The following is a 17,402-nucleotide window of genomic DNA, read 5'->3' on the forward strand; positions in this document are numbered from 1 at the left end:
GGAGCGATGTCTCTTTCATTGCTGCTAACGGTTAACAGTTTAGATCTGAGTTATTTTGCGTGGGGGGGACAAGAGGAGGGGATGGACGGGAAGGGGGTCCTACAATGCCACGTTTAATGCTATGCTCCTTAAATCGCAAACATCCATTGTTTAATGGCTGCTGCTTCCTCTAGTGGGACAACGTGTGGCCTAAGAATTGGAAGGAATCCCCTCCCCTTGTGCCTAATACTCCCAATACGTATGATTAACTAACCACATGAGCCTTAGTAGTCACTGCAACCCAAGCAGCATTGCCACCTTCAACAGACCAGACGGGGAAGGAGCTTGAGACTCTACCTAACTCTACTCCCCCATTTTTATCAGGGAAGAGAGAGTAAGGAAGATGGGGGGTTAAGGTTAGGGTAGGGAGAAACCATAACCCTAAGTCGATACTACCTACCCTGCCACATGGCTTGTAACGGCCCCTATAACTCAAACGTGTCGTTAGATGGGCAGCGAGAGCCACTGGGTTATCAAGTGGGCGCCTCCCTTCAACGGTGTTCGTCAAGTCAGGCCCACGGCACCTCGGGGAGGCTCAACAGTTAGCCCTGGCGTCCCTGAATCTATTGCTATTGCTATAACATAACATTTCGTCTCACAACTACAGCTCTGTATGGACGACAGTCTCATTGATTTTCCAGACCTGATACTGTGGAAAAACTACAGTGCTAAGTTCCTCCCAATGTTACAGCTTGTTCCGTTGTACCTACACGTATCAGTACATGCTGTACTGGTACACCAATAACTGCACTTCACATTGAGATTGTGCGTTGTAGGCGACAGTCTAACTCTTCTTTAAACAATCATTTTGCGAGTGTGGCTCCTCCAATGTCTGCACACTCTTACTCCCAAGGCCAGCGCTCCTATTTGAATAATAAGCGATGTAAATGAGCCTCCTGCGTGCAATATTAGGGTCTGAAAGCAGTGTGCAAGAGTGATTGATTAAAGGGTAGAAATTAGTGGTTGATAACGAGATTCACGGCTGCTAATCTGTGCAAACAAATGATCTCATTCCCAGCTGAATCAGTGCTAATGTGAATGGTGTGACAGTGTGAGGACTAAAGTACAGCGTCACACAGCAGCTGCACATTTTGGCCTTTTCTCTCAAGACTTGTTTGAGTTGGATGCAGGACTATTTTGAAAGTACCGAGACTCAGACAGAAATCTTACGTGCATAAATAAGCCTAATCTTACTGATGTGGTGGTAAGATATCTCTCTGTGAACGCTCAGATAAAAAGGAGCTGCTCGAGTTATGCCGACATGTTTCTTTAACACAATGACCTACATCAGATTGAATGTATCATGCGTCACAAGCTGTGTGTGACGTACTCTGTGAGATAGTAATACTATAAATATTTATCATTTCACCAAGCAAGGGGTGGTCGAGCGGCAGACGTCACGTACACTCTGATATGCATTTAGTTTACTCACCCTACAACAGTTTGCATCTCACATATTCTGGATTTTATGATGCATTTAATGTCTCGGTTTTTTGAGATTTTTCACTCTGTAGGGGCAAAAATTTGAGGGTAACTCATATTTATTTAGTCTTGATCTTAACCTTAAAAAAGCAGTCATTACAGTTTCTTAGACTCCAAAGTAACATCTCTAAATGTCTTGTTTTGCCTGACTAACTTTCCAACAGCCAGAATATTCAGTTTACTGCAGCATAATGTCAAGATGTCCTCATTGCATTTACATAAACATCAGTATCAGCCCTCAGAAAACCCTTCTTTGGACAATCCGAGCCTCCATGTTGCAAAAACCCTCCATCTGACCTTTAACCCTCTGTCTCTCTCTTTAGCAACCTCACAGCATCGTGCAGCGCCGCCTGCTGGAGGGAAACATCACGCGGCTGCGGGGGGACGCCAGAGACCCCGGCAGGGTCCGCTCCCCGCTGGCCGACAATAAGGACGGAGCGGCGGACGCCGAGGAGAAGAGCGAGAGCACGGCGGACGACTCCACGGAGGAGAGGGAGTCTCTGGAGGAGAGCGAGCGGAGCCTACGGTCGGACGAGGAGGACGACAGCAGCGAGGCGGGAGCGAGGCAGTCCGCGGAGAAGAGCGAGGGCACGGAGAGCTCGACCCTCCTCACAGCTCTGGTGGTTCAATGCAAGGTACTCTCCTCGCTCTATAGCGCTGCATAAAACTGAAAACAAGAGAACACAAAGACAGCACCTTTCTTCTCCATGACTCACCACTAAGAACCCACTCTTCAGTCTTTCTCCCTTTACAACACATTAAAAGCTTCGCAGAACAAACAGCCGTCTGCTTTCAGAAGAACAACAGATAACTGAGTCAGAACGACTGAGAGTTCACCAGCAGGTCTACACGGCTCTCGCATTCTTGAAATGTAGGTTAGAGCGATAACAAGAGCACAAGGGCACGAAAAAGACAAACAGTGTGGGCTGTGGGAGGGAAACATAAGAATACACTGGCATTAAAATGAGTGCTTAGCTTGCATGCAGTACGGCAGGTAAGCCTCTGATTTCGGCTTTAGTTTGGAACACTTGTGCTCCACGTTGGCTCTTGTAGCCCCTCGAGGATGACTGTACACCTGCGCCCACCTGCCTCTTGTATCGTCTTACGTACAGCTACAGTTCTGCCTCTTTTCTATTTGCATCGGAAGGCTTGACTCGATTGGAATCGCTGTGCTTGGAACTTGGTGGAAGTTGTAGATAGTACCTGGAATTTTTTTGGTGTCACCTGAGTTGTGGTTCTAACTGAGCTGAGCTGATATTAAATGGCTGATGCAGCCTGACTGGTCTCAGATAATCAGCACCTGTTTCAAAAGCTACCATCAGTGGTGTCTGTTATTTTTGTATTACCTCAATTCAGAAAAAATGGTAGCCTGCAAAAGTACCAAAGAACAAACATTCTTCCTCCAAGCATCCTGCCTACATTGACGTGGTATTGGGAAAGTACCTTGCTTTTAAAGGTCGAGCAAAGTGAAGCTGATTTGTGTCATTGGAAATGAGGCTTCTTGCAGAAGAGAGAACAATGTTCGGGATGGCTGTTGCTAAATGGGTCATCTACTAGTCAGAAGATTGGCTGTCTGATCCCTTATGGCTCCTGTTATCAGTTCAGTATCAGAACTTGTACAAAGGAGAAAGCCTTACAATGACAGAACTGAAAATAACTGTGGATTCACAAACACATTGTGGACATTTTCAAGACGTACAAAGATGAGTTCAGGGTTCTTTGCCGCCATCACAACGCACCGCAGCTTGCAAAACACAAAGAATGACCTGCAGCACAAAAACAAGCTCCCAGCAGAGAGGTAGAAAGAAGCGGCCCTGAGTCGAGACAGGCACTAAGGTCTAGAAAGGGAATCTCTGATGGAAGCTCAACACAATGCAGGAGAGCATTGAGAAGAAGGAGAGGAGTTGCTTCAAAAGTAAAAGGACCTGAGGGACCAGAAGGAGACCAACAGCTCGAGGGGCTTTGAGATACTGGAGGATCTCCAAGGACTATTCAGCTACAGGCCAAAATACTCTTGTCCCTAGGTTGGCAATGGAGAAGGAGAAGCAGACAGGTCTCTGTTACGAAAATATAGTGGCTGTTTTGAGTGCTCGAGAAGGAGATAGATTTGAGGACCGAGGCAAAAACAGACAAACTTGAGGCCTTTTAAGTTTTAAAAAATATAGGAATGCAAAGTGTGCCCAAAGTCCAGAGAAGGTAAAGCTCGATTCACTGCCAAGACAGCGACAAGACCAGCCAAATGAGCACATGTCCCTTTTATTTTTAATTCAATATGTATAATAAAAACGTAGCCTATATCCAGGGGCTAAAGAGCTCATATTTGGCAGCCATATGACACCAAGAACTGAGCCATGTTTGTCCCTTAAAAGAAAACAGTGCAGTGTTCAAACAACTGCTATTCCCTGTGCTGTTAGAAGTTTGCAGCACCACCTTTTCTGCAAGATTCAGCATTTTCCCCGATCACTCATTGTCCTCTGCTTGGTTTTATCATCAACTTATTACATTCGAAGTGTTCCTCAGTTACTCCTTCGGCAGCTATTTTTACACTTGAGGGAGAGAGAGAGGGATTTTTGCAGCGCTGGGACAGAGACAAAGGAGCAGGTTTGTGGGCTTGCTGATAAGCCAGTGTGCCTGAGAGGACAAAGAGGGCTCGGCTCCGCCTGTACAGAGTGTGAGGGATCAAAACAAGGCTCATGGAAACTCGACGTGTTTATTTCCAAAGGGGGGAAATATCCTCTCGGTCAAGTGGATAAGGTATTGATTTATGTTGGGATGACGGGGAGAGCATGAAATACAGACACAGGAAGCAGGATGGGTGAATAGTGATAGCAGTCGTGGTTAACCATCCAACTTGTTATAAACAATTTAGGATGTTTCCATGCAAACTCTATCCAAAGTACATGAATTACAATGACTGATAATACACAGACAATGTAACATGAGATGGATCAGTCAATTCAAAATATATCAACAAGATGAGGCTGTACAGAGATGCTGTACGCTAAATGCTAACATGCTCATGTTGGGCAGTTATAGACTGAATCACTGTGACATTGTACTAACAACCAAAGGCAATCACAGGTAGATAACATCGCAGATAACTATTAACATACATTAACATATTCCTGTTGTCATTTCTAGCCATAACAGACATATAGTTAAACATGGTGGTCAGACCTAGCTTGCGTTTGTGCTGTGTAATGCTAAATGCGGTAAGCTTTGCTAGCATCTTTGATAAACAAAATCTACATAGTCTACACTATTGTACAGTGTCTTTAAACCACAGCCACTGATTATTAAATCAGAGTGTCTCTGTTTCAACTAGCTAATACAATAGTAGTGTCTCAATTTGGGGGCTGCATCCTTTGAAGGACACAGGCTACAAAGAACGAGTCATTCGTAGCCTGTGTAGACGCGAAGGCCGAACTGCAATGAGACGGTCTGGTCTACGGAAGATTTCCTGTTTGCGTCACCAGCTGTTCCTGCCCTTAACCTTACCACCCAAAAGCCGCTCCTGTCGCCTGGCAACAGGTAGCTGGCTGTCTAACTAGCTAGCATAGCTATCATCTCGTTTGAATTGGCGCGCAATGAATCTCGGGATGCGTTGTGTGGCGAAGGATGCACCCGATGGATCCTTCGTGGCCCAGGGTGCATTTGAAGGAGCCTTCAAAATGGGACAGCCTTTGACGCGCCGCTGTGACCCAATCTGTCTTCAATTACGTCCTTCAAAGGATGCAGTGCCTGAATTGGGACACAGCAATTATTAGTTTAAAAACTAAACGTTGGCTAGCAATTTAACGCTCAACAGGAAGTAACATTCGCCTAGCTAACAGATGGCGAAACCGGCGCCATCTTTGACATGTTTGCTCTTCGCAGATGGAATCTAAAAAACCTGAGCCCTCTTAACTTTTTATTGTTATTTGGCACCCCAAAACACTACACCACTTTGCTTGCTAACATTTGCTAGTTAGCAATAAAGACAAAGTACAACCGAAGATGATGAGAATGTCATTATTTTATTACCTATTGGGACACATTTGGCCCTGGTAATGGTGCTAGATGAAAAAACTGAAGGAAAAAAGCTACTATAATTAATCCTGAGTGGAACATGAATGCTGCACCAATTGTTTTTAACATGCTCAATGTCATTGTATCATACCTAATAGAGGGCACCAGGTGTGACGTCCCTAAATGTTCTGTCTTTCATGAATCCAATTAATCTCCTTTTTTGGCCCTTTTTTTCAGGCATTAGTGTGCAGGTGGTGCTCTTTTCATCAATACTAATTTCCAAAATAGCTTTGCACTTGTATGAATATAAATATGCTCCTTCTGAAATGACTCTGTGGTCCCATTTTGAGAGTTTGAAATGGCTGCAATTTCAAAAAGCCGCTCTGTCCGTATCTGCCTTCTTGTGATATTAGTATTCATAGCCTGCCAAGGTCCAGTGTTTCGCCTGCTCCATCTGAGAGGACTGTCACCTTGTTCCATCAATATGTAAACAACCAAATTCATATCAAAAATAACACGGAGATCTCTTTGCATTTGATAGTGGAGAAACATAAATTATACATGGTCTGATTCACGTTCAACAGTGAGGGGGTGGTGCCAGCATATTGCTTATCTCACATGCATGCAGAGCTGCCATATGCTCTATATACAATCCCTTTCCTTCCATTAGTTTATTCTCTTTACTACAAACATGTTTCTAATTGTATAAAGGTTACATGACATCAAGTAAAAGGATATTAAATAAAGGCCCATTACAGACAACATTTCCCATAAACCATCACACTCTGCTGCACTGTAGACTTTCCTCTGCCTCCCATGAAATGTGTCTCTGTGACATGAAGTGCCCTGCAGGCGACAGAGCAACTGTGTGATGCAGAAGAGTAGAGACGTCAGTTAAGATTAGGACAAGCTGCCTGTTAGCATTACTACTGTATAGCACGAGCTTGAATGATGGGAAAATCACATTAAAGACTTTTTGTAAATAAAGTACTTCTTTAAATGTTTGGAGTGAGTTAGATGAGATGAAACAGCTGCTATATTTGTCTGGGAAATAGCCTCTGAAGCTACATCCAGGAGATGGCTAGCTTACATGAGGTTAGCATAAAGACTAGGAGCAAGGGGAAACAGTTTTATGACTTTACTTCAGTTTTTGAAAAGATTAAAAAAACAATATAACAGGCTAATTTGTGGGCTTCAAAATTGTTGGTGTATTCTTTAAATTTGGGCTGACTCAGGCTAGCTATTCTTTTAGCTGCTTCTTTTAGTCTCTGTGCTAACATTAAACCAAGCTAACAGTCACCTGCCTTTAGCTTTGTGTTTGACCGACAGAAATTAACGTTATATAAATCAAATCCTCTTTCTCTTGGTAATAAAATGCAAACAATTACTCAAAATGTCAAGCTAACACTTCAATCCTGTAATAACTTATTTTTGGGCCATTTGGGGGCAGCGGAAACAAGCTAATAGCCAAAGCTGCCAAAGCTGTTAGCATACAGTTTCCAATAGATCAGAGCAATATTAGCATACATTTTTTGTTGTTATTTTTTTGTCCACCTGATGACTGTTAGTCAATTTTCACTCTCTTAAGCTGTTCTTGGTCTCTATCAACTCCTAAGGGAAATATCTGGCTTGTTAGCTGCTACGTATTGCTATGTTCATGGCTAGCTGCTAACTGTCTATCTTCTGTTTGTTGCTGAGCAGAGTAAACTGAGGATTTGGAGCTTTATTGCTTAAAACTAAAACAGTGCTACGCGAGTGGAAAGGGTGAAGTAAAACAATAAGTTGGTGCGAGAAAACTTAAATAATGAATTGAAAACTAGAAAGCTTCGTACAACTGAAAGGAGCTACGAAGTCAAGTTAGCTAGTGACCGCAGTTAGCTAGTTAGCTCGTGACCCTAACCCTGCATTAAAAATGTAAATAACTTTAAAAATTCAGTTAGCAAATCAAGTCAAGACTGCTCATGATTTCCACTGCGTTATCTGGTTAAATAATGAGTTACAAGCACAGACTGCATGACTCTTAGTTAATATGTATGCTCTCAAAGCAGAATCAGCATCTTGTCAGGAAACGGGGTCAGCAACTTTAGCAAAACAGATAATCAAAAAACAAGTCATGCTTGTTAAAGTTAACAGAATGTTCCTGTTGGATTATTTTTAGCTTCATTATTAACTGTTAGCTTGTTGAACCGGACGCATGCAGCATGTAATGCAAGTGTAGTAATTTAAGACTCCAACACAGAATCAATACAGATAGAGCTTCAAACAAACTCTAAAAACAAAGGCCAGTTTGGAAGCAACAGTCGACTTGGACTTTATTTTTCAGTGTGTGTGAGCCGATTGGATTTGTTCAAAGGAAAACACATCAGTGTTTTTCAAAGGCTCCCCACAGTTGTGTTAATGTACTGTTATGACTGGCTGTTTCCTGGCGTGTGGGGGTGCCAGAATGAAGTGGAAAATCACACTCTGACATCAAAATACCCCCTCTGTACTCCCCACAGTGCTGCGAGACTGAAGTCAAGGCGTCCATCAACACCGGCAGCCAACATAACCACATCTCCACCTCCTGCTGCCAGAGGCTGGGGTAAGAAACACTCTGTACTGAACTGCAAACACACTAACACTACATTCACCCTGATAGAAAGAGTAAAAGGAAAATTAAGGCATTTGAAGATCACGGGGTGAGAAGGTAAAGAATTAACATTAAAAGGTTTAAGTAGAGATTAAATAAAGAGAACATTTAAGCTCTTTAAAGAGGTTTTTCCAGATCCCTACAGACCTGAAATTAGCTTTCATCTTCAAGAAACGACAAAAAAATCTCAGTCTTAAGATCAGAGTTTGTGCCCCGGGTTAAGAGTGAGAGTGACTTGACATTTTGTTCTCATCTTAATTTCAAATAAGCTCTAAAAAGGTAACAGGTAAACAGTAAAGGCTGATGAAACTGCTGTGCTGATGTCTTCAAAATTCTACTTAAATAAGCTGCATAAACTCTGACATTTAATAAAAAAGTTTTACAATAAAATATCATAGGGAAATCTACTCCCAGGAGATATGTATGTTATAAAATAAAAGTTTTTTATATGTACTGAAATAATCATTCTGTGTCTGTGTGTATTATTAGACTGGTGCCCAGCCAGGACAGTCCTCCATGTGGTGTGAGCGGCTCAGTGACGGATCTGCAGCTTCAGCTGGGCAGACAGAAAGTCCAGTGTTCAGCTTACGTCGAAGGTAAGAGCAATTTATTTAACACTATAACAGTAATGACACAGATGATTAACTATTTGAATGATGTGGATTTGTTAGCTAATGAGAGTTTACAGTTGTTCTTTCAACTCTGTGAGGATGTACTTCATGGCTAAATGCTAATGGCGGCATGCTAGCAAGCTTAGAATGACTATGCTAAAGTGCTGATCAGGTGTCATTTTCATCATGTTCACTACCTTAGTTTAGGCAGTTTCTTCTTAAACAAGGGTTAAAAGAAAAGGGGGAAAAGATTTCAGGAGTTAGCAAAACAACAACCCTAATAGCTAGCTAACTTGTAGGTGCTGTTTGCCGTTAGCTAGCTTAAGTTCTAGCCCAGGGGAGGGGCATTAAAACATTTTTAAAAGCGTTTCATTAGATTCAAAAGTTTGTATACACCGCAAAGTCCTAGATAAGACTAGAAATTAACATTAGCCTAGCTAACTTCTTCCTTTTCAGATGCTTTTTCAGAGCTAACTTACTAAACTAAACTCAAAACAGAACTTTTATCCTTTTCCAAAATTTTTGAGTATTTTTTACTCACAACCACAAATCTCAACCTCATGGTGCCACTAGATTCAAAGTCAGGGTATCACCAAAGTCAGTGGGCTTCAACATCTGCAGAAAATGAATATGTGTACCAAATTTTAGGCCAATCTATCCAGTAGTTCCAAGTGCTGCTAGCAATGCGCAATGTTTTGATGAGTGGTTGAAATGGTGCTGGTGATTTTCCACTTGTCAAAGCACACTGGAGTGGCTGTGATTTCTGCAGAGATTATGTTGAGAGAGATGTTGAGTTATGCGCTCCAACATTCAGACAGTGCATCCTTCTATATGTCCTCTTAAAGCACCTGGCAGAGATTAGCAGTAAATAAAAGGAAAGCAAGGTCGACGAGAATCTGTTTAAGCAGTAATTAGCAATATGTTCAGGCGAATAAATGTCTGTTTTGTTACTATTGCCAGTGCAACACAACAGTGTTGTACGCACTCTTTATGAAAGCTGTAACAGCTGTTATACTAAGAGTGTCAGGTTCCTCTTTTGAGGGAAAATTCCCCTGCTGCAGAAAAAGAGCAAGTGGGAGGATAATTACAATGAACAGTAATTACAAGCACAGCAGAAAGGACGAAGAGAAAACACACCAACCAAACTTCACCAAAAAGAAAGGTACTAAAAGCACGGTTTACTGAGGAATGGATTCTTATGACACATTTCTCTGATCATTTCTCGATATTGCAGTGTTTTCCTGTCACCACACACTGGTCCAAAGACAAACTTTATCTGTAGATGTTTAACAAATGAGAGGAAAAAATAACTCTGCATCCTCTGTGACCCTTTGCATCACTATTTATCTCTGGAAGGGAATAACAGAGTTTATTTTTATCACCAAGACTTCCTTTTAAGGACACTCACATTAAGTTGACATATCAGTTTGTTTTCAGTTTCTTCTTTGGATTTTCAGGGTCACTGAAGTATCACTTCCTGTGTAGGTGAGCGTTTGTTTGGATTGTAACTTCATGGCCACCTCGAACAGCAAGAATCAATGTTTACAAGAAAGGAGGCTATAATAACAGATCAATATACCGTGCTGAAGCATTGTCCTCCTTACTGGTACTGTAGCGAGAACCAGGAACACAGCACAGCAGCCTGCCTTTAATAGTAGTTTGATTTTTTACAGGCTATATTTGGGCAGGACGGCCATGATGCTTGTCTTTCTAGTTTTAGCTACTCTGGACTTGCTATGCTAATGTTAGCAAGCCGACTGCAGCGCTACTAGTCCATCAGCGAGTTGTAAGTGAGGGGGAGAGAGGCCACAGCCCGTCACTATAATGTTCGTGTCTGTTTAAGTGATTTTAATCATAAATCATCACCCGAAGGCAATTAAAACTTGGATAAGAACATGAATTATAAAGACAAAATAGTCAATTTAACTTTCAACGTTCAACTTTTATCATCCAACCTGCCTTTCGTGTCTCACCGGCCACTTTATCAGGTACACCTTGCCTTCAGAACTGCCTTAATTCTTCGTAGCATAGATTCAACAAGGTGCTGGAAATATTCCTCAGAGATTTTCGTCCATACTAACATGATGGCATCACACATGCCTTTCTTTATTTTTTAAAGATTATTTTTTGGGCTTTTTGCCTTTATTAGATAGGACAGCTGGTGTGGAGAGTGGGGGAACAACCATGTCATGTTCAAAGTGACTTAAATCGCCTTCTTTCCCATTCTGATGCTCGGTTTGAACTTCAGCAGATCGTCACTTCACTATAGGGCTTTTTACACTGCCAGTTCAAGGCGGGATTATTACGCCTCCGTTACGTTCCGTCTTGTAAGTAGAACGCACGGAGGCTGAATGGTGAGGCAAAGACGCTCCGCCTCTGAGCCGGCGTTGGAGGTAGTAACAGAGGCAGAACGGCGTCTGTGTAAACTGCAGAGCCGACAGCGCCGTGTGTGTGTGTATTTGATGCACGCGCATGCACGTTTGTTTACACCTCACGCACGTTTTGCTTGGCAAGGTGGCATGAGGGCGGAGCTTCGTTACAGCGCTGAGGCGGAACTGCAGTGTAAAAAAGGCTTATGTCTACATGACTAAAGGCATTGAGTTGCTGCCACGTGATTGGCCGATTAGATGCGTTAACGAGCAGTTGAACAGGTGTACCTAATAAAGTGGCCAGTGAGTGTGTATAGTTCACTGATTAAATACAAGGCAAATACAGAGCTGCAGAGGGATTTTACCTTATTCCAGGGACATATATGTAAGATTGATACTTCACCCACATTTGTTCCATCGTTGGAGAAGCTGAAGTTGTATTTTGAAGAAATTGTTGCATTTTATGTGGAAAATATTTCCCTTTTTTCTGAGAGTGAGATCAGAAAATTGGTACAACTCTCACATTTGGATGGTAAATATGAAGCTACTGCCAGGAGAACAGCTTAGCAGGAAAACTTGGAGCCAAAAATCAGCTTACCAGCACCTCTAAAGCTCGCTCATTAACACATCATACATTCCTTTTACACTTTAGCCTTCATCCGGATTAGAAACACTAGTTGTCAGGTGTTAATTCACAAGCTTTAGAAGTTTTGTCACCTTTTGACTGAGCCAGGGTTTTTGTCTCTCCTGGTCTGCTGGCTGTAGCTTCATTAGAGTGATATCAAACTGTTGACAAGAAAGTGTTATCATGTTTTTCCATAAAAAGTCACATTTTATCTCCAGAGCCCCGAAGAATAAAACGATACAGATATTGTGTCCTCTCTCGGGAAATAAAACGGCATTTCTTTGAAGATTTATCTCGACCTTCTCTCTGTTATAAGGTCATTTGGTCCTCACAGAGATACAAGAACAAGGCCACAGTTATTTATGTTGCAGTTGTTCTCTGCAGCAGTGAAAATTTAATCTATTTCACTGCCTTAACCCGGCGCCTGACTCTTTCACAGATATTGAATCCTCACTTTAAGGCAACAAAAGTCGTTCCTTTCATCACGTCTACATATGCTCATCACCTTCATTAATAATAGAATGAATAATTTAGCTGTGTTGGTGATTTAACCTGGATTCAAGCTAATATATGCATGTTAAAACGAGGTTGTTCAGTCGCTTTAATTTTGTATTAAAAATTATCTTCTTTTCACTCCCTCGCTTCTTATCTTTCTTCTCTCTTCTTCCCCTTCAGAGGATGAGGCGTTCGAGCTGTGCCTGGGTCTGCAGACTCTGCTGGAACTTAAAGTAAGGCCCTCATTTGCTTTGCTAATACTTGCCGTGCCTCATCATGTGTGTTTCAGCCTGAAATTGTCACACTGAATAAGCAAAAGAGGAAAAAGAAACAAACGCTAGTAGAAGAGTAAACATTCAGGGGGGGGGAAAGATGGCGGCGCACGCACAATCTCTCAAAATCAGATGTGGCGTTATCGAAGGGAAAGGCTGGGCAGCTTCATTTTGGTGTCACAGCTGTTGTTAGATGCCCAGTGTGCTGGTAAGAAACAGATAAGAGCGAATTAAAGACATCCTGTAAGGTTTGGAAAATTGCCCTTTTGAAAATGCAATTTAACCCCCTGAAAAGACCTGATCTGATAATCTGCAGGTAGAGCTCTCTACAGTTCAGACCTCAGGATCTAACTAATATCTGCCCCAAAATCTAATTAAATTAAGACTTGAGGGTGTGAAAGGAACATCATTTTGTGAATTAATCCTGAAGGACTTTGTAATGCAAGCTCACTCCTGCACCAAGCTTCCTCTGCAAACTTTATTTAACAATATGGCAATTAGGATTAATTGGGTTTAAAATCTTGTTAATCTTATTTCTATTTACACTGCAGGATTTAGCAGATATAAAGCAGATATATCTAATGCAATAGACACGTTAAACCATATGTTTGTGTTGTTATTAGAGGATTAGGAGCAGAAACAATCAGTCTGAGCTTATTTTCCATTTCAAGATTTGCTGGTCGTCTTTTCTTTATATTAATAAACTAGTGATGTGATACAAAAACATGATTTAACCCACTCTCAGTGCCCGAAGAAGAGGGTCCAGTAGCAGCTTAGAGACAGGAATTTTTAATGTTTGTTATATCATCACGAATGTTTTAATCGAAACTACGATCTTTTACCAAACGCAAACAAGCTGTGTTGCATTTTTCTGAGACGTCTGTCCACAGTACTCTCTTAAGGCAACAGCCGTCATATACATTATGTTGTTTTCACAGTCGTTTAAAATCGAATGGTTTGTGTCGTCTATTAAATCGGAGCTTACGAGAATAAAGTCGTAATTTTCCGACAAAAAAGTCACAAGAATAAATTGGTAATAATATGAGAATAAAGTCGTTATTTTAGCCTATGGTTAGCTTGTATGTTATATTGAAGGGAATATCAGAAGAGCAGCAAGCCATAATATTGTTAGTTTTTTATCGTAATATTCCGACTTTGTTCTCGTGAGCTCAGATTTTTCTTCTTTAACGTGGCCCTAATACTGGAGCAAAATACCAGTTATTTGGCTGATTGACTCAGCAATAATTTGAAATCTCACACATGAAAAATTGCCAACAAATGATTTGAGTTGAAAAATGTCCCTGGATTGTATGAGAGCTGTTTACTCTCTCATTTTATGTAAGGTACTTGACAGGTGGTATTATCGTCATCTGCTTCAACTACAGGGCTATTAACTGAGTGATTGTCCTTTCATGATAATTAACTTTTAACTTATTAAAGGACTAAAGGGTAAAAGTATCTAGTATTTCACATTGCAGAGGATATTTTTATTGTCACTCTATATTTGTCTCATTGGGAGCCACTGAAGCAGTACTCCTTTAATTTGACCGTGTCCCCTCTCACAGTGCTGCGTGGACCTGAACAGCCGGGTCCTGAAGCTGCAGGGCTGCGACGACGAGCTGCCCTTCCTGAACCCTTCGACCGACAGCCAGTGCCAACATGACACTAACAAGAACCTGTGAGCCCGACCCGGCGGCAGCGACCACTTTCCTCGACTGGTTGCAGCGATGTGGCGTGATGCTGTCCGTGTCTGGACTGTCCGATTACAGTGTCTAACACACTGCCAGAACATGGACACTCGCCACCGTCGTTCTTGAGTTTACATCATTGTGTTTGTAGAATTAAGACATTCACTATGATTATCTCTTATATTAAATTAGTCTAGTTCACAGCGCGGATGAAAGTCAGTTATGAGCCAATCAGATCTCCGTGATTCTTATTATTCTTTGATCGGCTCTAAAATGGAAAAACAATCATTAAAAGTGAACTGTTGTGGATTTTTTTCTGATCTGGTTGTGAAAAATGAATTTAAATCAATAAGTTAATGAAAAGTGTTATTATAAATCTCTTCAGTTTAAACGGTGTTCAAGGAATTGTTTTATTTTGGGACATATGCTAGATAATTTTCTTACCAAGTTACAAGATAAGTTTCCCCGTTCAAGTCTGTATGGTAAATATGACGCTACAGCCAGTTAGCTAAGCCGAGTAAAACGACTGTATACTAGGGAAACAGCTAGCCTGGCTCTGTCTAGCAGTAACAAAACCAGCCTACAACCACTTACTAATTAAACTTACTTATTAACTTAGCTGGACATTTCAACTAAATACTAGTTAAATACTAAGTAGTAGCTAAATACTTTCAGCTAACTATTTCAACTGTTAGCTAAATATTTTCAGCTAACTATTTCAACTGTTAGCTAAATATTTTCAGCTAACTATTTCAACTGTTAGCTAAATATTTCAGCTAACTATTTCAACTGTTAGCTAAATATTTCAGCTAACTATTTCAACTGTTAGCTAAATATTTTCAGCTAACTATTTCAATTATGCAAGCTAACTGTTTGCTCATTAGTTTTAGCTAGCTCATTCAACTTATGACTCATCACTTTTAGCCTACTATTTCAACTGTTGGCTAATTACTTTAAGCTAACAATTTTAATTGTTTGCTCAATACTTTCAGCTAAACATTTCAACAGTTAGCTCATTATTTTAAGCTAACTATGTCAACTATTGACTCATTACTTTTTGCTTATTTTCCAAATGTTAGCTCTTTACTTTTAGCAAACAATTTCAATGATGGCTACATTAAGCTTACTATTTCAACTGTTAATTCATGATTGTACAACTGACTTAAAATTTGGATTTTTCCTCCTAAAGAATATGTTAGATTAACTTTTCCTAATTAGTAGAGCTAATTCACCACCTACCCCCTCGCAAAGGGCTGGAGTACCCCTGGTTGGGAATCACTGGATTACACAAAGGAGACAGAACATTTTTATTAGTAAGCTTTAAAAGTGATAGGAGGTATATTTTTGTATCTTTGGACAGAGCCAGGCAAGCTGTTTCACTAACATCAGCTACATTTACCTGACACATGAAAGAGCGGTATTGATCCTCTCGCTGAACTCTGATCAGGAATACAAATAGGCGTATTTCTCAAAGCTATTCCTTTAAGAATCAATATGACTCATTTAAAGTGTCCGTACTCAGGATGCCCTTTATAGTCGGGTTAAGAGGACATTTTTAGAAGCCTTGGAGATTTTTAAAGTCTAGTATATTTAGTTTGGGGATCAGGCTACCTCTTTAAGAGATGAGGACCGGTTCTCATCGAGAATTTTAAAAAGAAATCCAAGTATGTCCTTATGTTCAGCTTTGTAAAGCCCCTTTGCTCTTTCTTCCCACATCAGAAGCCTGATTTGTTGAAATTTTCCAGGAGCACACTTACAGTCTGTCACGACAGCCTGGACTGAATTACTATAGTTCCCTATTAATCCTCTGTAATAAAAATAGACCTCAGGCCGGCCAGCAAAACATATTTGAGTCAGACGACAGAAATATCAAAACATTCCATCTGCATGACTTTGTAAAGTTCTGCCTTTGTATAAGTCTGCATGTTTGTGTTCTAGTCTGATTGTGTCACGTTGAGCGTTTGAAGGGGCTGTACGTATGTGTTTGTGTGTGTGCGTGAGGAGTCGAAGCAGGGTTTTTCTGCCTTGTTTTGGCTCCTGTTTCACGTGGGAAAGCAGTGGAATATCTTCCCCAGACCGGTCCACCGAACTCTGGTCAGAACAAGCTGCCAAAAGCCAACCCCAGCTGCCTTCCCTCTCTGCCTCTTTCAGGAGATTTTCATCACTCGGCTGAGGTTGCTTTCTGTGCCAAGGCCCCTCTACAAGATCATTTTCGTCATTATTGAGAGGACCGGTCTTTTTTTTGTGTATTCACCACCCTTTCAGGCTGATCTTATTAACTTTGACGCCTCAAGTTTGCTGATTTGCCCGTCACAAGAGAACGAAAATAACTCCCCACTACAGTGCCACCTGCCTCTGTTGTTTAAGTGTTTTCATAGCGTGGAGAATCAAGAACTGCCTCAGACGTGCAAACCGAGGGCCATTTTGCTCCGCTTTAACAACACCTGAGCCGTGACGTGCTTTTGACTGTGCTACAGTACCCATCAAACCTCCTCCGGGAGGTGATCCACGCATAGTTTTGGCAATGTTTGTTTCTCTTTGATGTACTTGTGACCTTCCTACGCCGTATGAGAGGAGTGGATGTATGACAGAAATTTATTTTTGGTGTTTCTCTTCTTCTGAACAGTATTTTCTCTGCCTAATAAAATATGTATTCTGGCTAGCTCTGTTTGCATTCATACTTTTTAATATTAAATGACACCGCACAGAGTTCTGGGGCTATTTGGAAACGAAGAGCAACATTATGAGGAAGGTTAGCAGCTCTAAGCCTCTTATCTCCGCCTGTCTGAGGAATATGACTCACCAGACTGGTGGTGGGAGGCTCCACTAGAAGACAGCCAGAGCAGCCAGTTCGGAGTTTTTTTGGACCTCACATTGATTCCCAGGGTCTGTACTCCCAAAGCCCCCCCGTATGTGCCATCACTGGTACATCCTGCTATATAAAGAACCTTGACGTGTCCAAAGAGAAGGAGCAGATGTTCCCACAGCACCGGGGTGCATCAACAGTCGAGCCCTCTGACCAAAGAAGGTTTCAATCTCGCTGGTTTGCCCTTCTTCCATTACACAGAGAGAAGACAGTCTCAAGTCTTACGTCCTGAGATCTGTAAGTCCAAGTCAAGTCTCTAAAAGCCTTTAATTCTGATCAGACATGTTATGCAATTTAATATTTCACTTACACTTTAAG

At 41.4% G+C, this 17,402-nt stretch overlaps 1 protein-coding gene across 1 annotated transcript in view; it reads left to right on the top strand.

Annotated features, from left to right (window-relative positions):
• The window catches only part of nrip2 (nuclear receptor interacting protein 2), a 32,122-nt gene extending 17,169 nt beyond the window's left edge, over nucleotides 1-14,953 (top strand). The window contains exons 2-6 of the mRNA XM_069671419.1: nucleotides 1,845-2,156; nucleotides 8,028-8,110; nucleotides 8,648-8,754; nucleotides 12,439-12,491; nucleotides 14,096-14,953. Coding sequence (XP_069527520.1) covers nucleotides 1,845-2,156; nucleotides 8,028-8,110; nucleotides 8,648-8,754; nucleotides 12,439-12,491; nucleotides 14,096-14,212 — 672 coding nt within the window. The 3' untranslated portion in view covers nucleotides 14,213-14,953. The remainder of the gene's footprint in view (nucleotides 1-1,844; nucleotides 2,157-8,027; nucleotides 8,111-8,647; nucleotides 8,755-12,438; nucleotides 12,492-14,095) is intronic.
• The last annotated feature ends 2,449 nt before the right edge of the window (nucleotides 14,954-17,402 follow it).

Source organism: Semicossyphus pulcher, unplaced genomic scaffold, assembly GCF_022749685.1.
Source record: "Semicossyphus pulcher isolate SPU_LCO1_2020_fin unplaced genomic scaffold, fSemPul1.0.p SCAF_20, whole genome shotgun sequence".
NCBI classification, from domain to species: domain Eukaryota; kingdom Metazoa; phylum Chordata; class Actinopteri; order Labriformes; family Labridae; genus Semicossyphus; species Semicossyphus pulcher.